The 27,373-nt window shown below is 37.3% G+C and overlaps 1 protein-coding gene across 4 annotated transcripts in view; it reads right to left on the bottom strand.

The window, feature by feature from the left end:
* The window catches only part of pcdh17 (protocadherin 17), a 170,600-nt gene that overhangs the window by 100,436 nt on the left and 42,791 nt on the right, over nt 1–27,373 (bottom strand). The window contains exon 4 of one of the 4 annotated variants that reach the window (XM_007893452.2): nt 6,491–6,640. The exons of the other annotated variants lie outside the window; for them this stretch is intronic. Coding sequence (XP_007891643.1) covers nt 6,491–6,640 — 150 coding nt within the window. The remainder of the gene's footprint in view (nt 1–6,490; nt 6,641–27,373) is intronic. 4 annotated transcript variants of the gene reach the window in all.

Genomic DNA, 27,373 nt, shown 5'->3' with positions numbered 1-27,373 from the left:
CATGCTTTTGCATATTCTTAGCCTCACCACGGTTCTATGTTTATTTTGTCCCTTAAAGCAAGCCTTTCCCATCAAATAAATCTTGAATCTTGTATTTAAGAACCTGGACAAATTTCAGTATTATTGAACACCTGAAACTATAGGGTCTGATTTCCTACTGCAGGACTTTAGTTTTCATGATGTGAACCTCCATTGAGTTAGGGTAAAATACTGTAATTTAGTCAATTAAAGTGTAAAAACAAGAGATTATTAAGAACCTGTCATGTGATACACACCAAATCCTTTTTACAAACAGTTAGTACAGTAAGAATTACATTAAGTAAAACACCAATGCTGCTGTCTGAAGCTACGTTGAATATGTACATCTGAACATGCATAATGCTGTGTTTGGTAAATGCAAGAACTGCCATTTATCTTTTCAGATCATACTTTTACTCAGGTCAATGAAAGCCCCAGTTACAGTAATTTGTACTGAAAACAGGAGTCCTGTCACGTAGTGGTGAGGGCTTTCACATGAGGGAGGACCCAGGTTTGATTCCCTGGCAGGGTGAAATTTTTGGCAAGTTTCCTTACTCCAAAATGCCTTTGTTAACCTAGCAGTAAGTAGGACCTCAGTTGTCAGTTGATTGGTGGATCGCTTTCCGGGGAAATGGTTTATGTGTCATCCTGGTAACACTCTTGCCTCTGAGTCAGAAGGTTGTGGGTTCAAGCCCCATGTCGGAAATTGGAATCACTTAGTCTGGGCTGATACTGGGGGCTGCTGCATTGTCGGAGGTGCCGTCCTACGGATGGGACATTAAACCAAAGTCCCATCTGCCTGTTCATGTGGACGTTAAAGATTCCATGCACAATTTGAAAAGAGAAGGAAATTCTCCAACAATCCCCTAAAATAAAATTGGTCACTCACTCCATGATTGTTTGTTGGACACTGCTGTGCGCAACTGGCAGCCGCGTTTCGCCAACAAAATACACAGTCGATTCACTTTCCAGTATATCCTTTGAAGTGCCTTGAGATGTATCAACAAAGTGATAAGGGCATTATATCAATTGCAAGGATTATTATTATTATTATTAAAACAGCAGAGATATTGTTATAGATTTTAGCACCAGGAAAATATTTTGCATAATTATTACATGGATCAGTGAAGTAATATCAGTTATAAGAAATTAGGTAGGAAGGAATACCATAAAGTAATACTTGTCAATTATAGGAGGAATTTAGATTTTATATTGTCAATATTTAAAAACCATGTTAAGAATGCTAAGCTCTGTAATATATAAATTGGACGATCAAAGACAAGCAATCTGTCAAGGTGTTAAAAAACAGTAATTCAAGGCAACATTACGATTATGTAAAATGAATGAGGGGGAAGCTTAAGAAGAATGCTAAAAAATTTCAATGCAGCTTGAAGAACCCTCATTAATTTGGTTTGGATTCTCTTAATAATCCTTGCATTTGATACAGCAACAACAACAACTTGCATTTATATAGCACTCTCCACGCAGGGTAGCGTCTCAGAGTGCTTACCAGTGGCGGAGCCTGACTCTGAGCTGGAGGGAGGGGGTGGTGGCCATACGCATGATCGAAGAGGAAATTTTCAGATGGGACTTGGAAGAGCGGAGAGAGGGTCAAGGCAGAGGGATTGAGGGAGAGTGTTCCAGAGATTTGGGGCGTATTGGCTGAAAGTGTGACCTCCGATGGTAGGGTGGATGTGCGAGGGACAAGCAGGAGCCCGGTTGGTGCCAGTTGAGCGGAGGCGCCGGGTGGTGGAGGATGTAGGATGTAGAATGACTGGACCCCTAATCAGCTTGCTTTTCACGTCTCACTTTTTACTCGCTTTTTTTTCACTAGTCTGTCTTTTATTTTTCTTGTTTTTACATTTCTCTTTAAATCATCCTTGCAGTTCCTCCAAATCTTTCTACAAACAGTGAAGTTTAGGTGCATAAATACAGTTCAAAAAGGAGGCAGAATAAAAAGGATAGTGCTTTTGGAGACATCAAATCACCACAACACAATGTATGCTTGAAGCTGGTCAGTCAGTACTGGAATCAAGAGTCCACAGTATACCTGTGCTACACAATACAAATGATATTGATATTGTGCCTTTCACATCAGGAGGATGTCTCGAGTTAACATGTTGTAAACCGTGGCTCTTTCTAATGGAGTTATCCTGTATTAATCCTTTCAAACTTTAACAATGATACATACTTAATCTCTACCATAAGATCCAATGACCCAACCAGAAATCTCAGCAGATGTTTGAATGCTGCATCTTTGGATTCAGGTTTCAAACTGGGCATAGGCAGAATTGAAAACACTTCATCTGTCGACAATCCTACATAAAAATATCCACAGGTTCACAGAATAAATCTATCCATAATTCAATACAAAAACATTTTTTTTCTCAAAACAAGCCACGGGGATTCTTGGGTGTAGAGAATGAATACTGAGCTTGGTTCAGTAACGATTACTTTCCAAAGTGGGGAATAGGTACAATTTGGACATGGTCATTTTCGACACCCAACTATGCCAACAAAACACCCAACTACTCTCAGTCACTACGCTTGACAATCATTACTGTGCTTTCAGATGTCTTCATGCACAGGACACTATGAAAATGTTAGCTCCTTTCTCTTCTATTTCCCCGTCTTCCTTCATACGGCCCTGTGATTGAGAACACAACCATGTGGAGAGGCCCACTGTGTTCTCTACCCTGACCAAAAAATGTGTTTTTAAAAATCTAAAGCATTGTTACATGTGGCTAAATGATCTAGATTCATGTGACTTTGGCACTTTCTGGTGACTCACATTACTTTGTGCTGCAGTGTCCTGGAGCAGTTTTAGAAAATATATTCCAATAGCTCCACTGCTGAATAAACCAAAAGCTTTGAATGGAAATATTACCAGGCAGCATCAGCCTCGTTTTTTCCCCAGACTTGGCCTTAAGGCTGGTACAATTTATTTTTATGGCCCTACAGATTGTTTTCATGCCTTCAGGCATGTAAACAATAGGAATTTCAAGCAATTCTGGTATTATTTCACTGACAAGTGTAATAGTTGCATCTACTATTAAAACAGACAACTTACAATCCTGTTATTGCTGCTAAAGAAACTCTGCTTCAGTGATGATGACATTTTAATAGTAAATCCTGTAGAATTTTCAATATCTTCCACCATGCTTGCAGTGTTTGAAAAATAGTGCTACTAGACAAGAGAACAGCAGTTTCTCCAGATACAAATACCGGCTTGTCAAATACCTGCTTTATTTTTCCCTTCTAAGGATTTGAGATTGATCACTTATACTAATTCATACGAAATGTAGCCATGTAATTTTCTGTGTGAAATGTCTTGTCAGAAAAATTTAAGAGAATTAGAACCTTCTGAATGTTATCATTGTTCCCTAAAAGACTTATCCAGGCTCCAGTCTTTATTCAGATGACAACAAACCGGAACAGATAATGAGTAGGCTTTCTGCTTGCATGTTTATTTTCATTATGCCTTTAATTTGGAGTTTATTAGTGTTATAAAAGCTTTCAGTATTAATGGATTACTAGAGCAGTAATAAATTACTTAAAGCACAGCTACCCATCCAGTGATTCCAGGGGCCCAAATTCCATAACACGCATTTCAACCGGTAATGAAGATTTGTGACCAAAATTCAGGAGGCTTTAAAATAATTACATTTGTATACCCTTTCAAATTCCCACAGGTTTTTCTTTGGACTTGCAAAATAATCCAGTATTCAAAAAATCCCTCTAATTTGGACCATATTAAATGCCAAGTAACGGTATACCATAATGTGACTTCTCACAGAATACAGTAATTTATAAATAAATATAAAGAATCCATGCATTTGATGTGGGACCTTTTAAAATTCTCGAAGCGCTTCCCAGAATTTTTCTCTGAGGTACAGTGACTGTGTATTTGTAGGCAAACAACTAAATACCCTTCAGTTTATGGGTACTTTTAGCAATGTGAATATGAATAAAAGTTCATATGTAAGTTCTATTTTAGAAAACAACTACATTTGCTAGGTTGCTAGCAGTAAATCAAATTTATTAGGATTTAAATTTTTGTCTTCTCAATTAAAACTGTCAAAGTGAACATCTGGCAATCCCATTTTAATGGAGAATGCGCTTAACTATTAGGCGATTGGTTTGATCTGCCACATTTGTTGGTGTATCACCTTGAGATGTCAATACCTGCTGTCTCAAAGAAGTGAGCCATTTCAGTACCAAGAACTAAATGAAGATAAGTCTGTGAATTATTGCCTTGATGACCTCTAAGGGCAAGTTTCTAAGGAAATTACATAATTTCCTCTTCACCACTTCATTCATTTTCAACTTTTGAGTGCCATTTTCCAGTGTGGGTGTCCTTGGGTACAATTTGTAGTTCATTGAAGCTGCAAGACATATAGAGTGATATGACAAAAATCAGTAAGCTCCCTAAAACTGACTAGATAGAAAGAAAAGACAGAGATTTGTTCTGGGTGAATACAAATCTCTATAAATTATGCTCTTGGAGACATTGCATATAATATCTGGATACTATAACTACTGAGAAATACAGAGTTGAAACTTTCAATCAAAGTTGTCTTCACTGGAATACTGAAGTCCAACAAGAACATTCAGTTGTCAAGATGCCTTGCTATGATTGCCTAGAGATTCTACCATACATCCTACAAACTACCGTTCCATGATGAGGAGGTGCCAAATGACAACCTACACACAGCACCACAACAATTCGTGGAAATGGTGTTGAAGTTGTAAAAAGTTGCAGAAAAAAATTCTAATCGTCTAACCGTTTCACAAATCTCTGGAGTTTGTGCTTACCTGTGACATTTGCAAAGGTAAATAAATGTCTGCACCTAGCTTTAGTCACAACAATCTTGGCAGTCCTGAGAAGGCATCACACAAGTAAAATGTTTGCTCCTCCATTCAAATGGTGACAAAAAATGATTCGGAGGAAACGATCATCACGGCTGAGGATATTGTGAACGATTAGGAAAGCCATTCACTTGACACAGATTTAGTGAATCAATTTAATTTCCATACATCTATGCCAAGCATCAAAGTTGAGTCTTTGTCATAAGAAATGATGTCTTGGCTGCAAGAGGGAGCTCTGAACATTGTGGTCACTGAGTAAAGGAACATTGAGAATACTTTTGTTCCACAACTATGACTTGGATTGAGACATCAAAGCCTTCAACCTTAATCTTTTCACTCCATCCAGACATGCAGAGAAGCTGTCATGAAAATAGGCATAAGCACTAACGTTTATACAACTGAACTTTTACAAAGTGGTATGTGGAAAATTGTCCATGGATGGCATGCCTTCATTTTGTAGTTCTATTAATTGTAGTTGTAATGGTATTTGTAATTGATAACACATAATTCCCATGGTAATCAATGTTAAAAAAATATTATTTGGGATTCTAAGTTCATTCTGTACAGATCAATGTCTTGTGAGCCATGTGTACGTACATAAAGTGAATTTTGGTCATTCATTTCATGGCCGTTTGTGGAAAATCGCTGTGTGCAAATTAACCGGCTTGTACGCCAATAAAAATACATAGTCACGACACTTTATTGTGAATCCTGTGAAGACATTCACTGTTGTCCTTCTGACATGAAACCCACCATATCAAATGCAAGGATTATTATTACTTTTTGTTTCTTTTATTTTAGTATGCACATGTCGATTGTATTGAATTCCAGTGGCTCAATGATACTTTTCACTTGTCATAATGAACAAAGGAAAAAAGTAATGTTAATACAAATATGATTCCATATAGATGCATATTTCAAAGAGAATATACCACTACATTATTAAATTAAGATGCGATGGCACATTAAAAAGAATTCAGGTTTTCCTCATTTCAGATTATATTTCCTTTGAGAGATTAGGGGAGAGGAGATTAATTATTTTGTTCTTAATGGTAAATCATGGCAGAGTGTAAGCAGAATGATGCATGATGCAAGGTGAAGGGAAAAAAAAGCTGGCACCTTGTTTCATTTCGCTTACTGAATATGTCCATGCGAGGAAATGCTCGAAATATCCCCCATCACATTGGCTGAGCTTCAATAGGCAATTGAGTTGTTTGCGAAACTTACAACTTCTTTTACCCTCCTTATGTAATTTTATGACATTTACACAATGATCAGCACACAACAACCACTGTTGAAATGTTGTCAATATACTCTAATTTTCTTAATGCACCCTAATTAGAATTTTTAACGCCAATGTTTAAAAAATGTTTGTGATAGTTTTAAAAAGTAAAGGCAAAATAGTTAACATACTGATGTATTAATCAAACTTTCCCGTCAAAGTAATTCCTGAGTGAATATCATTGCAGATTTCATTTTCAATATTGTTACTCTAAATTTAATACAAATTTTCCAGGATGTTGTACCATACATTGATCAAATACTTTCATGATATGAAACTTTGATGATATGAATCAGCAAAGATAGTATATTTCACACAGACCTGGCTTTTCACGTATCAGGGATAACCCTTGGAGTGGCAGGTTACCCTCTAATTTTCCCATTTTTCTCTCCTTCTGGTCTCTCCAGGCCATGTGCCTCCTAAGACCAACCTGATCCCAGGCCTCCCCTTGTGCAGGATTTAAGTTGGCTCCTAGAAGGAAAGTGAGAATGGCCCAGTGATGATTCTGCTTCCAATTTTCTCTTCCTTTCTGTGAGAAGATGCCTTGCCTCTGCATATGGTAGATTGTTGGCATATCCTCACAATAGCATATCTGAGATCAAAGGAGCAATACGAAACGGATAAAAAACTAATTCACTATTTGTTACTGTCCAAGGGTCAAAGCGTAATTAAATTAGTTAATAAAGGGAGAGTGGATATAATTAGTTTCCTCCATTGCTCTCTTAGATCCAGGAAGATGTGAAAGTTTCACGTCAAAGTGATAACCTTAAACTGGAAGATCTAGGAATATTGGAAGTTCTTCTTTGCTTGTTCTTTTTCTCCTCTGTATTACAGAAATATCCAAAACATAGGAAGATTGAAATATTAAGGTCATTACAATCTACCAAGCTGTAAGCAAAGTAAGAAAAATAATAATCCTACTCTACTCTATATTTTACATTCTTCAATCAAATTATTTGCCAGAAAGCAATCTAATTCCCTTATTGAATATGTTGATGGAATTTGCCATCACAACCTGTATGGATATGATGATTCCCACAACTTCATGGCTCTCCATTTAAGTAATTCAATCTGAATTGACGGTTCACGTTCCTTTGTCTGAACTTGTGTCCATGGACCTTTATTATACATAAACTTCAGTCTATTTGAACTCTTTAGGATTTTCATTGTTTCAATAAGGTCTCCTGTAACTTTTTCTTCTTGTGCTTCTCTTGCTGCTAATGCAAATAGTCCATTCCTATCTTTGGAAATGACTCAGGTTCTTTATTTGTTGTTGTCTAACTCAATCCTATTTAATTTACATCTTCTACGATCTGAATGTTCCGAGACATTGTGACCTCCAAAGAGAGTTGGATGCTGTGTACTAAGGCTTATTAGGAAAAGACACAATGCAGGAGAGGAAGCTATACAACAAACATTTTGAACCTCTTTGAGAATTTAATTATCCTTCCTTTCACAGAGGTATGTACCTCACCATGTGATCACTCAGCTTTACTAGAGAGCAAAAGTGCCACAAGGTCTGTTTATATGTATTGCCTGATGGATTGGATTCTGGAGTGGCTAAGATAACACTATACATATTGCTGGTATTATAACTTTATGGATGTTCTTTTATGGGAGGGAAAGAAAGCTTTTTGGCAAGAAGCCACTTAATAAAGCCTCGTACTTTGCCATATGATTTACATGTGCAGGATGTGAGCTTCAGAAGCTTCATTATAATTGGACTCCAGTATGCTACCCTCTCTCACTGATTCGTTTTTCTCAGTGAGTCGGGCCTTCTTTTCTAACTTGGATGAAAATGTCTCTCACAAGGTCTTTTAACATTTTTTTTAACTCACAGTACATGCTGCTTACAGTTAAGTTTGATCAAGAGCATTTTCGGTTATCTATGCTGTGAGCCAATTTGATTTCTACTATATATCTTACACCAATGGTTCCTACCTTTATTTCTGTCATGGAAATCTTCCTTCAATTGATTATATGATAAAATATTTTGGGAGTTTGTTGATTGGACAATTCTCAACTTACCAGTCCTATCCTAATACTTTAACCTAAATTCTCTTGCTTGTTTTTTATTTGTCTCTACCCATCAATTTTCAAATCACAAGCTTCTACATTAGTCTCAGTATACTGAGATGTCGAGTGTATGAGTTTCTGCATGTGTCCTGATCAATAGTCTCCGAGATAAAACCGGACAATTACTTCATGGCTATTTGTGGGATGTTGCTCTGCTAAAATTTGTTACCACGTCTGCCTTCAAATTACACAGACACTACATTTTACAGTACAATCCTGTGAAGTGCTTTGAGACGACTTCCTGATGTGAAAGTTGCTATATCAAATGCAAGCAATTTTCTTATTCTTCTTGGTTGTGTGAAATACAAAAGTATGATTGGCTACATCTCCCGTCCAGCTCTATTTAACAATTCCTCTTACTTTCCTACAAACTTGTCTCCAAAGTTAACTTCTCTACCACCTTTATTTGAGGTCTTTGGATAATTTCCTTCTTTGGAGCTAAGACCAATTTTTTAACCACTCACTCATTACCATTTCACCTATTTGAACATTATTGTCACTTTTGTTTTTTGTGATTAATATCTGGAGGATTGTGTAGGATAGTGATATTAAAGTTTAAAACACACTTGGTAAAACACATTGAGTGGTGCAGGGTCTTAGCAAACTATATTTATCTTTTTGATTTGAATTCACCCTAAACTAATAGATGAAACTCTCATCTCATTGCTGCCTGTTAAAATCTCTGAAAAGAGTTGGAGAATTTCCAATCCAGTTCCAAGCATAGTAACTGCAGGACTAAATTGTCCACAATTTGTTAGTCTTATTAAGTTAAACCTTAATGTCTGTGAAGGGAAGTGGAGAAATTCATGCTGTGCAGTTGGGTGCATCCCTCCGAGTTTGATGTAAAAATATATTGCTGAGGCAAACGGGATAGAGTTTTAGCCTGCATCAAACTGTATCACATCTGATCTTGGTCTGTGTGCGGGTTAGCAACTCTGGGTTGAGTATTCCATTTCTATTCCCCACCCCGCAGAGATATTTATCACTTCAATAAGCATATAAATTCACTAAATATAAAAAACTATTTTTGAATGGCAACTTACCATTGAACTCAAGAGAAAATATTTAAATTAATTGTAAAATTCAATGATTCTAATTCTATTAGCCCATCTTCATTTTTTATGACCTTGGTTTGTGCAAGATAATCTTACTTTTTATAATTCATGCAACAGAAGATTAAAACATGTTCTTATTTTTCCCTTATTTATATGAAGGAGCAAGGAACCAATTTTTTCCTTGACTACACATTTTTTTAAAATTCTTGTGCAACTGCTATATTTGCACAGGGTGGCCAAATTAATCAACATGATCTTGAAGTGAATGTGATATAATTAGGTTAAATTGAGAATTAAGTGACCTCCTCTTCCTTCCCCCCACCCACTCCCTGATGTGAAAAATACACCTAAAGTTGAAAAGTCATTTAACTGTACTCGATTAATGATTCTCCACATCAATTATTTTGGCTAAATATTCCTAGTCGTCCCATCAGGTGGCCATGTATTCACCCAAGGTCACATTCTTTTCAGGATTATCAGGCGATTAAGTCAACAGAAACAATCCTTCTGGAAGAAAGATCTGATACACAGTGTGTGACACATGTAAACTGCAAGAATTTTTGCAAGATAATGCGATAAGAGGATTAGCTGAACATGGACCAAAAGATTAGGCAAATTTGGCACCTTCCTGTAAATTGACATCTTGATCATATGTTCACTATATCTCCATTTAATCTAATGCCTGCCTCCATGCATAAGTGTAATAGTATTACATTATGAAGATTCATAACTTTGTTTTCTTTAGAATCATTTTCATTTGCACGTTGCTTCCTTTTGGGAAAAAAAATGAAAGCTGATGGAAGTGAAAAGATGCATGCTTACAAATTTATACTAGAGTGCTGTTTCAGAGATTTTATATCCTCTTGCATTCCCTGCAGAGTTTAAGCCTGCTCCTCAGTTTAATGGGTGATAATTTATTAGTTATTCCCTCAAACGGATATTAAATTTAAGAAAGCAGGTTGAATAATTGCTGCCAACTTTTTTAAAATTTAGCTCTGAGACTAAAAAATAAATCCACTTTTTAGAATATGATCCATTGAAGGATGTTATGATTCTATATAGGTGCCAATTTTGCAGCTTGTTCTATCAATTCAATGCGATCTAATCAGTACATATGGAATAAAGTATTGTAACCCAAGCCTTTCTAAAGCAACTGTAAATGATTCATGTTTGTCTATGGCAAAAAGTGTTATAATAATAGTAAAATCTTTACATTCAGTCTTGCATGACTGAAGAATGTCCCAAATCGTATCACAGGGTATATTGTAAAGTGCAGTTACTGATAATAACCCCTCATGAAAAAAACAATAATAAATTGGTCACTTCAATCCACGACTGTTTGTGCAAACTGCTGTGGCAATTGGCTGCCGCATTTCGCCCACAAATATACAGTCACTGTACAGTATATTCCGTGAAGCACTTTGAGATGTCTAGAAGACGTGAAAAGCACTATATCAAATGCAAGGATTATTATTATTATTACTGTATCATTTGTGGGCGAACACAGTAGCCAATTTGCATGCAGCAATATCCCACAAACAGCCATGAAGTGAATGACCAATTTTGTTCAAAGGATTGTGGGCCAGGACACCAGGAGAAACTCCCTTCTCTTTTTGAATAGTATCATGGGATCTTTAACGTCCAACTGAACAGGCAGACGGGGCCTCGGTTTAATGTCTTATCTGAAGGACAGCATCTCCAATAATACAGTGCACCTCCAGAAATGCACCAGCGTGTCATCTTAGATCCACATAAGTTCCAAGTCCCAATGTGGAATTGGAAACTACAATCTTCTGACTCAGAGATGAGAGTGCTGCCTAATGAGCCAGGCTGACACTAAATACAGTTGTTTACGTCCATAACATCCAAATTGATTTGAAGCACAAATTAGTTGGCATGTGAATTTTGGATTTTTGGGGTAAATAAATGTGACATCTAAGCAAACTCATGTAATAATGAGTTAGAATGGAGATCTACTGTATCTAAAATGAATGGGGCAAATTGTGAGAATTACTCCTCACAGAAAGATACTATTGTTTATTAATTTGTCTGTAAACTACTTATCTTGAGAAGAATTCCAATTCTTCCAACAATATGGAGAAAACCTGCCACTGAATGAACCACATTTAGGTCTCAATCAACACTACACACTTCAGTGAACTCATTGCAAACTGTCACTAGGAACAATTTAAAACCAAAGCGTACTTCTTTTGTCCACTGAACTGTAGATGTTTTATCTCTGTTCCCTGTGAACACTGCAGCCTGCTAAAACGTGCAAAGTAAATAGCAGTACAAGCCTAAGGTTATGTGTACCCTGTCACCACAAGGTGTGACCTGTAAACTGTTTCTGTTGTGTATATGACGTAATTGTGTCCACACTCTGAAAAGCTCAGTATTTCTTTATCACATTACCTACCCTGAAGCACAAAAAAGCAAAGACAAAATCGTACACAGTAACTTGACTGATTTATATATAATTGTTTGATTACTTCAGTATATTGATGGAATTAAGTGCAGCAATACAATTGCTAAGAATTGTATATATTGCAATTTTATTTTTTAAATGTTGGTTATGACATAGTACATATGCAGTTGATGTCATTTCCTGTTTGATCTCAGCGGTGATTCTTGCATATAGTGTGCAACTATATGCACACCAGTGGTATCTGACTACCTGGAAGCCGACCATTTTTTATAATAATAATAATCCTTACACTTGATACAGCGCTTTACCACTTCTTCTTGACTTCTCAAACGCTTCACAGAATATACTATAAAGTGAATTGACTATATCTTTTGTGGGCAACATGGTAGCCAATTGCACACAGCAGTGTCCCACACACACTCATGGATTAAGTGACCAAATTATTATTATATTTTTGGAGGGATTATTAACCCCAGTTAGTGATCCACCAATTGACTAACAACCGAGTTCCTACTTACTGCTAGGTAAACAGAGGTGTGTGGAATAAGGAAACTTTTCTTGGGTTTCACCCTGCCTGGGAATCGAACCTGGATCCTCTAGCTTGTGAGGCAAATTTTCTAACCAATATGCTACAGGACTCCACAGTATCCAACTGTTTTTTAGCACTGGATGCCAGATGTCAGCCTCAGAAGCTGGGTATAGCATTTTTCTCATTCGTTAACATGTGGCCACAGGATACCAACGCTATAAGTCAGGCAACAGTATACCATGGTGTGGAGGGGGAAACAATTTGTGCACTCTCGTTCAACAACATTTTGTGCCAGAAAGCTTTATTTCAAAATGACTCTTGGGTTAAAGCTGTTTTTTCTAGGCTTCCTATTAATTCATTTTGTGATTTCTTAAATGCGTGCTTTCTTGATACTGACTCATCAGCCAATGGAAATAATCTATTACTGTTTATCATATTACAATGCTACATAATGTTGAACATCTCTACCAGCTCGTCTCTTAACATTTCTTGCTCCAGTGAAAACAAAGCTCTGAATTTTTGAGTCTCTCCAATAACTTCAATATTTCACTCCTGATAACATCCTAGCAATTCTACAATGCACCTTTCCCCGCTGCTTTTAAATCCTTCTATAATGTGTTGTCCAATATAATACATAATACTGTGACCTAACTAGGGTCTCGAACAAATGAAGTCCTGTAGCTCAGTGGTTAGAGCACTCGCTTTGCAAGCAAGAGACCTGAGTTCAATTCCAACCTTGGGCAAGTTTCCTTACTCCACACGCCTAATAATAATCCCTCCAAAAAAAAACAATAATAAATTGGTGATTTTCAATCTATGACTGTTTGTGGGACATTGCTGTGCGCAATTTGCTGCCGCTTTCGCCCACAATATACAGTCAATTCACTTTACAGTGTGTTCTGTGAAGCGCTTTGGGACGTCCTCCCGACGTGAAAAGCGCTATATCAAATGCAAGGATTATTATTATTATTATTATTAAATGTAACATTGCCTCCTTTGATATTACACCAAAGATTCTGTTTACTGTTTTTACGGTTTTATCTACCTGCTTTCTAGAATCACAACCTGCCCATTCCTTGTAATGAAGAAGCTCTGGCCATTACCCAGTCCTCTCAGCAAGAGTCAGCCAAAGCATAGCTTCCAACTGACAATGAGTAATATTCATTTATATCCAGAACTGTGTAAGGCTGTGTAAGAATTGCAGTTAAGGAACATAAGGTGACAGCCTTTGTGCAAGTCCACCTAAACCTTTTCACAGCCAATGAGTATGTTAATTAATCCTATTGTTAATACCATGAACGCCCATTATGACTGAGTATGTCGCTTAATCACATCTATCATAAGAATTTACAATATGCCGTTTTTCTACAACCTCTTTTTCTTACTTGTGATTTTTTTCTTCTCCTTATGTATTTTCATTTAATCTTTAGAGCTGAGGTCTCCTGTTATAAACTTGCTTAATGTCATAATCCACAGAAAATCATCTTAGATGCCAAATTGAGTATGATAATAAAATGACTTCACTTTATCCCTAAATAACACCCTATAAAATCTAAGTGAGAAATAACTGCTTATGGCATTAAGATTCTTACCTTTAATTCCTGTCTAACACTTCGTAATCTTAGTTTGAAAAGTCATGACACCAGAATACAGTACGTGTTGGCATTAAAATATTAGACAGCTCTGCTTCTATCTGTATGGAATGAAAAATATGATATTCCACAACAGATTTCATGTCTAAATAACCCCAAGAAATTTACATTTGTCCATAAGTATCACATTTTCACTCCTCTGTGTAGCAACTTGATTAACAAACCATAATTCTTGTTTCATGTTACTTGGGAGTTAACAAATACTTGAAATTCACTTATGTACCCCGAAAATATAGGTGAACCCAGCCTTTCGTTTTCACCTCCTAAAAGTTAAATCTATGGAATCCAATGCACTTGGTGCATTGGCTGACCTTGCGCTCAATTTTTTTTATTATGGTGACCTTCTCTGGTGATGAGAATGTGGAACTTGATGTCAGAAGCCGTGGATCAAGCAGAAAGCACCAATACTAATAATATTTATTGTTTTATCATGTAGTATGATGACAATAGGAAGCTAAAAGAATGGTATGGGAGAGAATAAGGAATGGGTGAAGACTCGTTTAGAGTATAAACACTGGCATCGGAATGGTTTGGCTGAATGTCCTTTTCCGCGTTGTACATTCTTTGTAAATCTTTGAATTGTAAATCAGCTGAAATCCCACCTACCGACGAGGAGTGCAGATAGGGAAGGGGAGATGCAGAAGACCAGTGTTTGCTGATCAAAGGAAGTGGCCAGGTTGGTATAATTGAAGGCGCTGCAGAGATAGGTGGGGAAAGTCTGTGAAAATATTTGAAGGTGAGAACAAGGATCTTGAACTCAATCCACTGGGGGATGGGGAACCAGTGAAGTCAAACAATGATGGGTCATATGCTCCCAAATTCTGGTGGGGTAGAGGACACGAGCTGCAGAGTTCTGGGTAGTCTTTAGCCTGTGTAGGGAAGGGGTGAGAAGTCCTAAGAGCAGGTCATTGGTGTAGTCAAGCCTGGAAATGAGCAATGTTTTGGATTATGCACTGGTGATAGTTAACGCTGCCTAGGAAAGCACTGATTTTAGATTTACTGCAACACCCCTTGGCCAAGAATCCTCCAGTTAAATTGGCTTTGGTTCTTTGTGGGGCATTGTTATAAACAAATCGGATGCTGTGCTTACCTACAATTACAGTCACCATATTTATGAGTAACTACTGTAAAAGTGTTTTTAGACATTTTGACGTGTTAGGTGCAGTATCAAATGCAAAGCATATTATTACTATTATTATCATAATTCATATTCATCAGAATTAGTTACAGATACAAGCAGCAGATTATTCTGTACTCCTTGCATGCCTGATGTTGGCTCTGCAGCCGTTCACCTTTGCTGCTCCAATGACCTTCAGAGCATTTAATGTATTAGGTACATGTCCAGCCACCAAGGAGAACTTCATTATACAAGAGGTAACGACAGGAGAAAAAAGTGTTAATTGTGTACACAACTTGCAGCATACATCTTAATGCGTTGATTTTCATTTTAACATCATTTAATCTGGCATTCTTTAATTGTGCTTAGGATAAATGGTCAATTGCACACAAAAAAATGAACACAAAATATGTAATAGGCTGCAATGACTAATCAGGATATCAAAAAGGATAGCAATTTTATAATTGCAAATGTGTCCTTACACTAATAATAATAATGCTCAATTGCAAAACTCACTGGAACAGCTGGAAAATGAGTCACCCTGACACTTGTCTCCCTGCCTGCAGTAGTTGTTCTGTTGATAGTTGCTGCGGAGGTTCGTGCTCGTGGCATGTCTGCCAGTACAGTGATTCAGTTACATGCTTAATGCAGCAGTGCACTGGCTGACTTCTGAACAGGCCTCTGCGGGATCCTGAAACTTCCCAGTGGCAGATCAGTGAGGGTATAGTGACCTTCTCTGGTGATGAGAACGTGGAACTTGATGTCAGAAGCCGTGGATCAAGCAGAAAGCACCAATAATAATAATAATAATCCTTGCATTTGATATTGCAGCTTATCACATCTTCGAGACGTCTCAAGTGCTTCACAGGATATACTGTAAAGTGAATTGACTGTAAATTTTGTGAGCGAAACGCAGCAACCAATTGAGCTCAACAGTGTCCCACAAACAGTTGTGGATTGAAGTGACTAATTTATTATTATTTTTGGAGGAGGGATTATCAGTTAGGTGTCAGCCAATCGACTAACAACTGGGTTCCTGTTTACTGCTAGGTAAACAGAGGCTTGTGGAGTAAGGAAATTTGCCCAACATTTCACCCTGCCAGAAATCGAACCCAGATCTCTCGTTTGCAAGACAAGTGCTCTAACCACTGAATTACACGACTCTCAAATGCATTTAAGAAAAAGCTTGATGCATACATGAGAAGGGAATAAAAGGGGTATAAGGGGAGGCTACAGAGAAGTGGAGGCTCATGCAGAGTAATTTCACTGAATTCTGCCAACCCTGGTGCTTAGAATAGTATACGCTGTGAATTGTTTACCTCTATGTTCAACACCTGCTCTATCCTATGGATTTACTTAGTCAGTGATGTGCTGATACGTCTCAAACATGGCCATTTGTTAGCTCAATAGTACCAAGCTGAGTTAAAGTAGACCTAGAATAGCTTTTTCAAAACAAACACTTTAAAAATATATGGCAAATGGACTCAGATATACATAAGAACTTTCATAACATTTTTTTATTTTTCGTCAGAAAATGGTGCTTTGGGGCGTGATCTAGAAACTTGTAATTGGTGTCCATTAATACACACCAAGCTAGTCATGTTATCAGGGTGAAGGGGAAGAACAAGCAGTGAACAGAGAGAAGTAAGGAGAGAGGAAGCCAGAGATAAAGAGGAAGGAGGCATAGACAGGAAAAGAAGGAGGAAAGAAGACAGAGAAAGGAAGGGGGGCATAAAGAAAGAGGGGGAGGGAGAGATGGGGATAACGTCTTTCTCTCTCTCTCTCTGAACACCATTTCTTTTTTATGGCTGAGAGAAACATTTGGGAAAAAATATATTTTTTAAAAACTCGAAAATGTACTTTCTGGAAGATTAAAGATAAAGCAAAAAGCACAGAAGTGTTTATCATCCATCCCTACTATATTATGAGAAAGATAGGAAAATATGTTTCTCCATTCTACTTTAAATACTTCTTAGTTGTACAGTCCTCCACAATGACCTTTAGCAAGCTAATTTAGCTTTTTTTGTTCTTTCGTTGCTACCTCCTGTTTCTGAGGGGTAAATGTAGAGAGTTGCAGAGAGTTGCACTACACGTCAAGGGTTGACTATTTGGTGTTTTATCCTGACATTCCATCATAAAACATATTATTTAGCAGAGGAAGTTACAAATGACAACTCATGTTGTTACCAGGAAATGTGTCCAGAGAAGAGTTTTTTTCAAGACAAGTGTAGGAATTTGCTACAAATATTGTGTCTCAAACCCTATTGTCCTTAAAATTAGTGAACACTTGTGACCCATTTACTCCAAAGAGTAGAAAACAAAATGACCATCAGTGGTTTGCAACAAAGCTGTATGAATTATTGCCCTCTCAACATATGTTCACAGTATATAAAGTGTAACCATATATTTCAAAGAATAACATTGATAAGAGATATATGCTTTCTGTCAATGGTACAACTATTATGGCTCTACAGTTCGCTGAATTGTATTTGATTTTGCCTCTATGGGAAATTTTTTTGTTGCTAAGAATTTCTCAGTAGACCATTTTATATAGCTACAAAAAAGCATGCAGAACTTAGAAAAGACTTGTGTGTTGCCTTTAGTTTTTTCTATTGTGTTATTTATTCCTACAGTTGTCAAACAGATGATTTATTAAAAGGAACCCAATGTGTATTTGTCAAGCGGAATGAATTATGACCCCTCAATTCTGCTGTGACCAACCTTAAATATCAGCGAGTTTGTCTTCACAGTTATTCCCAAACAGCATGTTACTTCCTCACAAGTGCTTGTATTTCAAAGTGAAGGCATGAAACATTCTGGGATGTAAATTTAAATATCAGGAGGATACAAACAATCCAAGTGACGGGAGGTTAGCTCCATTTATATCTTTGATGCATGTATTCCATTCACTTTTAAAATATCTGATTCTAAAAAGCTTCTTTCACTTCAAGTGAAAAAATAGCTATTTTAAGCATAGAGGTTGTGCAGAGGTTAGGGGTTGAATGAGAGGTGCACATATTAACTCTGAACAAAGGAACATTTAAACCTTAGGAATTAATTCTCTGATTCTGCTTTCTAAAAATATTCTGTTTTTTAAATCTTTTCTTTTCCTCTCTTAATCCCTACCAATACCATGTCTGCCTGATAATGTCAGCAAATGACTTTTCCTATTCTTTGTCAATAACGCTCTAAAGCTGGCTGCTCCAATCTGCTTGCCCTCCCGTATGGAAAATCCTGAGAAAAAAAATCTTCCTCACATGGTCAGGATTGCCCGAGATATTTGTCCAAGGCAAATATGATTCTTTCTATTCTGTCTTTAAAAATATATTTTTATTTAAATACTGAGCTGTGAAGGTATAATTACGGGCTTGGAGGAGTTATTGAGACTGACAGAACGATGGAGATTAATGAGCATGGCAGAGATAAAGTCATGGTGATTAGGTCTACAATAATACCATCGTGATGCTGAACACTGCACACTGCAATGTCTCTAAAATTCTATCCTTGATATAAAATATAACTATCTTGAACCTTTCAAAGATCTGAGACAAAGAAATGAAACAAAGGAAGTCAGTGTTTCTTGCTGGGTTCATTCTATTTACCTCGAAACTGTATGAGCATGATTGCAGCTGGCTTGCAATCCCTACAATGTATCACATGATAGGAATCGCTATGAAGAATTAGCAGATGGTAATTGAAAAGGCTCTGCTGCTGATGTGTGTGTGTGTCATCAGCTCATTGTTGCAATATGGAGCAATCTGTGAATGCACCTGAAGTTACTGATCTTATCAGAGAGAATATTGCCTACCTAAAGTATAAATTCTGTTTCTCACACAATTGGAACCTGTACAGTTTCTCAGCATCAATGACCACGTGAAGCTACAAGGATCACATCAACCCTTCCCTAACATTTATTTTCTTTTAGAACATTTTAGAACATACCAGGATCAGAACTGCATGGATTCCCTCCTACCTGGGTATTAGTCAGTTTAGTTAAATATTGTACTTAAATAAAAAGTGAATGAGTTACCTTACAAATGACCACAACAAAGAATTATAATTAACCTTGCTCTCCTTTGTACGGTTGGTGTTGCATCAAAAAACAATAAACTTGGTTACAAAATCACCTGAAATGGTTGGACAATTTAGTTCAGTGCATATTTCAGACCCAATGATTCAGATTATTATACACTTATAATAATCAAGCGCTCTGGGACGCTACCCTGCATGAGGGGTGCTATATACTACTAATAATACCTGCATTTGATATAGCACCTTATCACATCTTCTAGACGTCTTAAAGCACTTCACAGAATATACTGTAAAGTGAATTGACTGTATATTTGTGGGCGAAATGCGGCAGCCAATTGCACATAGCAGTGTCCCAAAAAAAAGTAATGGATTGAGTGACCAAATTCTTATAATATTTTTTTGAGGGATAATTATCCCCAGAAAAGCAATCTGCCAATCGACTAACAACTGGGTTCCTGTTTACTGCTAGGTAAACAGAGGCGTGTGGATTAAGGAAACTTGCACAACGTTTCGACCTGCCATGAATCAAACCCAGGTCCTCTCGCTTATGAGGCAAGTGCTCTAACTGAGTTACATATAAATGCAATTGTTGTTGTGTTTATCACAGTACACTCCAAAAAACCGAATTGAAATGCTGAAATTCTCTGGGGATTTTTGATAATTATATTCTTTGTATTTGATACAGCGCCTTTTACATCAGGACATCTCAAAGCACTTCACAGGGTTCGTTGTACACTGTAAAGTGTAGTGACTGTGCTTTTATAAGCAGAAAACTGTACACTTAAAAAGGATACATCCTTTATGTGGCGGAGATTGTACATCGTAGCTTGCATCTTTTGCAGCTATAATAACAGGTAGATTTGAGGGCATTATGAGGTAGTTCAGGCTTAGATGATTTAAACAAGTAAGTTCAAAGCATGTTACTAAGCCCTATTTATATGCATGCTATGTTAGCTTTCAGAATATTGACTGCCTTTCTATATGACAAACCTGGCCATCTATCTTCCATTGGGCTTTATTTTACCTTTGCTATTATGTTGAAAATATTCACAAGTCTGTTTAATATTTCTCTTTTTCTCCAACAATATCAATATTATTCTCACTTTTTGACTGTTCTGAACATAACATTTTCATCTGTTCCCATCTGTTCTGAATGCCTCTTTGCTCTATATTTCTTACTCTTAGCACCTTCAGGGACATCTATAGACGTCAGCTGTACCTTATATAGCACTAGTATTTCCATCAAGAGTTTTAACTTTTCCTCTGTGAGCTTTTTGTTGTCAGAACTGGTCACATCATCTGAATTACACCTCCTTAATACAGTATCCTCTGAACTGAACTGATGTCACAGTTTAAGTCTGCTGGNAAAAAAGTCTTGTTCCCCATGGTTACAGAAAAATAACATCGTAATGGGTTAATAGATCCGACAGAATGTCAATTGCTGGGACACGTGAAATTTTGGTGCGAATTGCAGAGAGAAGTCCCTGAATGTGTAAAGAGTAAATTCAGTCTTGCTTATTTTTAAATGTAGAGAACAAAATGTGGCACTGGTGATAATTATCAACCAATAAAACATAATAATTTTAGTGCAGAATGTTTTGTTCGGTGATAATCTTCCTTTCTTTCTTGATACAAGGCCAATAATATGATTCAAATCTCTAAAAACTGATCCTCTCCAGGAACACATTCAGCAGCACATAGGGCAGAACTGCATGAAATACACAGCCAAGTTGTACTACTTAAAGAGGGCAGACTGAGTTTGCTGCATCTTGCTTGGATTTTTTCTGTATATATATACACACAGACACACACACTTGCATGTATCAGTTTCATGCTGAATTAAGTTTGAATTAGCAAGCAGTGTACTGAGCGTGGGGCTGAACAGGTGTCAAAGCACCTGGCAGCATGAACAGCTTGTTGAGGAAGCTGGTATCAATTCCCGTGCCGGATCAGGACGAGCTGATTTCTGGTTTAATTTTCATAGCCAGCTGGTAATGATTCTGGAAAGCAGTTGGAAAAGCAGACAATTTTACACAAAAAAGTTATATTCTTCATTTTCAACCTCTAATGCCATCTTTATTTGCCCTTTACAGTCCCATGGGTGCCAGGATGGTTTCAAACTGCTGAGTTGAGTAACCAAGAGCACCTCCAAGAGGGCACATGCTGCCCCATAATTGCTACTCGTGGAAATTCTCCTTTGTAACTTACCTGTCCTACAGTTTCTTGTTTATAATTCTGGTGGATACAACAGTCTTTTGTTCCAACTCAATGAAACAATAAGTGTTCTTGTCCCACTAGACCTTCTCAGTCAAATGTGGAATTGGAATGCAGTGAGTAATAATAATAATTCTTGCATTTGATATAGTGCCTTATCATAGTGCTATCACGTTGAGATGTGCTTCACAGAATATACTGTTAAGTGAATTGTCTATAGATATTGTGGGTGAAACCAATGCTATGTGTATGCACTTTTAGAGTGCAGCTGTGTTGCTTTGCTTACTTCCATTCCACAGAAATGCGAGTAAGCAGTGTTATTGCACTGCACACATTCATTGCTACAGAAATGCTGCTAGTATTGGGCTGCTAGATCCAGTTAAAAACACATTATACTACAGTAGGTCAATTCTGTTTACCAATAATTCTCTAAAAGAAGCTAACTCTTATAAATCGTCAATTTTATATGTAGGATGCTCACCAGGATCTGTGGAATATGTTTCATTTTTATAACTAAGAATCTCAAAAGTGGCTATAACATGGTCAGCCTCAAGTGGAATGAAATATCCTGTTAACAGAACTTGGATTGTGCGCTTTATTAGCTGGAAAATAGATGGCAAACAATGGTGATAGTACTAAGGCAAACACAAGCGTGGAAATATAACCTTCATTCATATGTGTTAGCCATGCTGAAAAAGTGGTGAAGATGATTAATGGAAATGAAAAGACTGTAAATACAGAGAAAATTATGGAAAACCACGATAAGAGATATTCAATGATCCGGAACCAAAGGTAAAAGAGTTCAGGAGCCTTGGGAAAACCAGAACATGAGAAGTCAACTGATGTACCTAGACCCCTAAGCAAGTTCAAGTAATGTAAGGATAGATTTGCTTGGAGATGGTTGTGAGGTATAGTTAGAACGTTGAGAATAGAGGAATAATAGAATAGAGGGAAGAGGGCTTCACCAGTCAGGAAGGACTTAACTGCGCAAGAAAGAAAACCTGTCCCCAGAAGGGAAAATGTCACCATCAGAACCTCATGGACAGGAAGGGTAGGAACATTTTCATAAATAATGGTTAGTGACCACCAGGTTAAAATGAGCAAGCTGACATTGAACTTTGTGGACAAACAGGGAGGCTGCAGGAAAAGATTTAATCATGAACAATTTCCATTATCTGGGAATAAAGTGGGCAGTACAGTGGTCACCTTTTGGGAAAGAAATCAATGTATTCAGGTTGCCCAACACTGCTTTTGTAGATTGTGTGATTTAGTGCAATAGGGCAAATGCCTTCTACACTTGCAAATTACAGATTATCAGTAACATGGTAGTAGGGGAACATTTAGGAAAAAGGTATCATATCAGAAGAACAAATTACAATGCTGCATGAGAGGAATTGGGAAAGACAAATTTTCAGATTGCTGTGACAGGGAAAATAACTTCAGAGAAATGGCAAAATTTTGGAAAACATGTAGGTGAAAATCGATTAAAATACAAAGCACTAAAACAAATCGACAATGTTCAATAGTGATGGAATATAGAAAATAAGCATACTACTGTACAGTGGGGACAAACACCAGACTTACTAAAATATAGTGAATATTGTTATGATGATGAATATAAAGAAAAGTTGCAGATTACTAAAATGAAAATGAGAGTTAAATAGACAAATTAGAAAAGCAAATTGGAATGGACATGAAGAGAGAAAATGAAACAACTGGGTGATATTGTGGTTTAACTACTGCTTTTCACTTTCAGGATCTGAGTTTAAATTGAATTCAGGCTGACAGAATGAAAATCTCCTCTATGAGCTGGGTTTAAGGGTCTGTGAAAAATCAGTTTAAGCAATCCCATCCCAGTTCCTAGTGAGCATAACCTCAGAACGCAAATCCGTACCAAATGACACTAAATTGACAATCACACTGAAAGAGGCCAAAGGAATGCCCGATGTAGGAAATAAAATGTCACAGTATGTGGCTTAGAATTTTATCAATATATCCAGAAGGATGTTAGATCACCTATCCTGGATTCTGAGACTAGCCAGTCAAACAACACTCCTGTATTGAATCAGAGTCTGACATGTGAAACTGTAATCTTTTCATCTCGTGCCTCTAGATCTCATCTCTTGAAGAAGTTTGGTGCTAAATTTTACCTTTAAAGTCTGTGCCTCCTGTTTTCATTCTCAAGTAAGAAGCACAGAAAATGTGACAAAAAGAAAATATCCCACATTGAAGTAGAGAATCTCACAGAGCTGTTGACCACTTGGTGTGGGAACACCAATAATGCTGGGTTCATTTTCCACTGGGAATTTCTTAAAAAGGGAAATGTGTTCTGCCTGGAGTTAAGCTTACAAGAGACAGACAGGTGCCAAGTTTATATGATCTGATGCTTGGGACTGAATGTCTAAAATGGGAATCTGGGTATTAATCCTCTCTGATCAGTGAATAGAAGAGTTAAAATACATTATTTTAACTGTAAGCTTTAGCTTATAGTTATGCTCACAAAATACAGTGACTTCACTTCACAGTGTAACCTGTGAAGCGCTTTGAAACTTCTCAACTACGTGATAAGTCACTATATCAAATGTAAGGTTTATTATAACTATAAGGAGGGCATTAGGTAACAATTAAGTCTTGTGAAGGATACAAATGACAGACTGGGTCAGGCTAAATTGTTGAATGAATTAATCCATTCCTGAAAGAGCTCTGAAGGATCAATGACAATGGGAAAATTATTTTGGAAACTGGAGACTTTGTGAGTGGTTAAGACACCAAAACCTGAAGCGATGGCGCCCAGGAATTCCTGAGGAAACAAAAGAGGAAGTAGGGGAGGTCTGGGAGAGAAAAAAAGCATCAGCTTTCTGGCAGAGATATAATTGAAGACAGGAAGGTGGTTGACGTGGTTCAATTTTTAAAAGAATGCAGAGCCAGGAAGCTGGGAATGAATCTAGGAAATGAGACAATGAATCTCATATCAGTGTTTGTAAACTATTACAAAAGGATTTTAAGTCAATGGTCTATTAAAAATGTATAGGATCAATAAAAGTCAGTATTGATTTATGGAGAGGTAATATTGCTTTACAAACTTACAAACCAGACTTTGAGGTAAAATGATATTGCTAATGAGAAGTGGTAGCATAAGTGCATAACAGAAAAAGTTACAGAAAGAAAACACGTGTGTCGTACAGTTAAAGACTGCTACCCTTAGAAGGAGAGAAAACTTGCGATGTTGAAACTGTATAAGGGACGATGTGGATGAACATTTATAATGGTAAGCAACTACAAGGGCTGGCAGAGGGCAGTGTAGGATTCTGAGGTTTTGGGTGTCAGCCTGGTTATGGTGACTGACTGATACAGTTAGCATTGTAGATGTGGTAATCTAATAGATGCTACGTTGAAAAAACACTCAAATAGTATGACTGCTCCAAAGAGCCCCCCAACTTAAATTGCATTTTCTTCTGGAATTCCCCTGTATGTATGCCATGGCCAAGGTCAACTCCATGGATATTTCAGGTCGGAGTTGATGTCTTGTGATGATGCATAGGGGATTCCTGAGAAATGAAGAGTTTACGTTGCAGCCGCCTTTTCTGGCAAGTATACAGTGATTACGCTGTTCGAGTCCTTTTTAAACCCATGTCAAATCTGACGATGAAAAATGTCTGATGAAATTCCTCACAAGAGGGAACAGTGAAGGTGATTGTTTGTGCAATTAGATGAGGCACAATGAGGCATCTTGAAAATTGGCTTGATGTGAGGAAACAATAATTATTCAATGGCCAGTTGAGGACAAGTGACTAGCGGGTTTCTATGTTGAGTCCTTGGGCTGCTCCAGCCTTGCCTGTTCCAAGATCCAGTGTTGTTATTTGGGCTCAACAATTGACTTTACACAGGTTGATTGGTATTTATAATGTTTGGCAACAACGTGGGAGTATATGTGTCAAATTGTATGCAAAGACACACACACACATTTCTCCTTAATTGGGTGTAGGCTATGTCAGATATTGTGTGTCCAACTATAGATCCTGTTCATTTTTTATGTAATTGTATTTGATTTGTTTACTGCCAGTGGTGAATGTTATCAGTGGGTGGTGATGCAACCAATGTTGAAGCAACAAAAAAGAAGGAATTGGTTGATCTAGGAAGATTTTGGACCCAAATTGACTTTAGGAGGAAAAAAAAAGCTAGGGCTGTCCATCCTTATAAATAAATAATGATACTAAAAATAATTCATACATTTGATATAGTGCCTTTACAGTGTATACACAGTGTGTTTTGCGGGTGAATATGGCAGCCAATTTGCACAGAGCTATGTCCCACAAATAGCCATGAAGTGAATGACCAACTTTATGGAACGGACACCTGACCAGAGAAGGGAGAAACTCGTGTCTCTTTTTGGATAGCATCATGGAATCTTTAACAGGCAGAGAGGACCACAGTTTTTAAGGGCTCATCCAAAGGACAGACCTCTAACAATGTAGCACACCCCCAGCACTTCTTTGGAGTGTCTTCTTAGACAACATGAGTTCCAAGTCCTGATGTGGGGCTTGAACACACAATCTTCTGACTCAGAAGCGAGAGTGCTATGAACTGAGCCAGGCTGTTTTAGAGAGGACAATAATTTAATATGCTGAGACAGCCTTTATAGATTCAAAATTATGAAGAGCAATTTTAAGACAGAGATCAAAAAGTATTTCTTTACACAGAGCTGGGCAGCTGAATTGGGTTACCAAGAAAAGTGATAGAGGCCAGAATGCTACTTTCATGTAAAAAACAATGCTGTTTGGGAGGGACATTGGGTTGGAATTCTGGAATAAAGAGATTAAACAAATGGGCTGAAAGGCTTTCTTTATTGCTAACCTCTCCTGCAATTGCACAGATTTGTACGAGCAGTTATCTGCATGGCACCCAAATTGGTTCAGAGCTGAAATTACTGCTGAACTGGGCCTGGTTTCTGCTGGGTCTGATTCAGATCTCGTGTCTGGGGCAGTGTGGACCAGCAGAGAAAAATATATTGTTGGGATGAATCCTGTATCTTTCTAAGAAAGTGTTGTAACAATCTAATCAACCAATCTGCCTGGTAAAATTGCAAATAGAATTACGACATTTATTGAGGTCAAAGTATTGCATGGGATGGCAAAATCCATTGTAGATAAACAGCTGAGCTAATGACTGGTAAATGATGTAAATAAACACAAAGCAGAACATTAAAGGTGCAAGTAACATTAGCATTGATTAATCTTGATCAATCTTTTACAATGTCTCTTCAGTATTAAACCATGATTAATAAGTCAGAGAATGTTGAGGGCAATGTCCCAAAGCATGGCATAGAAGTCTAAAGATAATGTATGTGCTCTGCTTGAGACATTTGTGTGGTCACTTCATTGCTGTCTTCATACTGTCTTAAATGTTTCATCGTGAATCACCATGATTTTGGCAGCAATATCTCACCAAATGTACAGTATAAATCAGGGTTGAGTAATCATAAATTGTACAGGCACCTGGGCTCTTGATATGCCTGGTGATCTGTTAAAGCTCTCAGGTGGATTACTCGACAGCCCCAGAAATTTCAATTTTCTTTGTGTTCTTAAAGAGTTAATTGCATCACCAGCTCTTTAACAATATTTTTTAAAATAATGAACCACCTGATTTTGAAATTAAGTATACATGTTCTAAGCAGTATAAACTCAGTATTAGAACAATTAATTCAGTTTGGGTCACCTCGCTTACAAATGGATGCTTTTGTCTAAGTCATAGAGAGTATTTGGAAAACTTTCACAAGCCCTTTTTTCTGGACAAGCGAAAAGAACGAAAAGCATTCTCATGAAAACAGCACAGGCGTGTTTGTATTTTAGTCCAATGAGAGTGGATAAACTAAATGCAGCAAAGAAACCTTTGAAATGAAAAACGGATTATAGGACAGGGGGCAAGCTTTCAAAGTTTAGGAGCCAGTGGCTAACCTAGGATTTAGCAGGAAGATTTCATGCAGGGTTAACATATGGATTGACTTTTAATCGTTCTTTTTTATGTTCTTATTCACTAATCTGCCACTTAGAGTGATAAATGTAAAAGGCTACTGGACAGATTTGTAATGCAGGATAGAAACTTAA

This window comes from Callorhinchus milii, unplaced genomic scaffold, assembly GCF_018977255.1.
Source record: "Callorhinchus milii isolate IMCB2004 unplaced genomic scaffold, IMCB_Cmil_1.0 Scaffold4, whole genome shotgun sequence".
NCBI lineage: Eukaryota > Metazoa > Chordata > Chondrichthyes > Chimaeriformes > Callorhinchidae > Callorhinchus > Callorhinchus milii.
The sequence above is the reverse complement of the archived record's forward strand: the minus strand, read 5'-3'. Positions and strand labels throughout refer to the sequence as shown.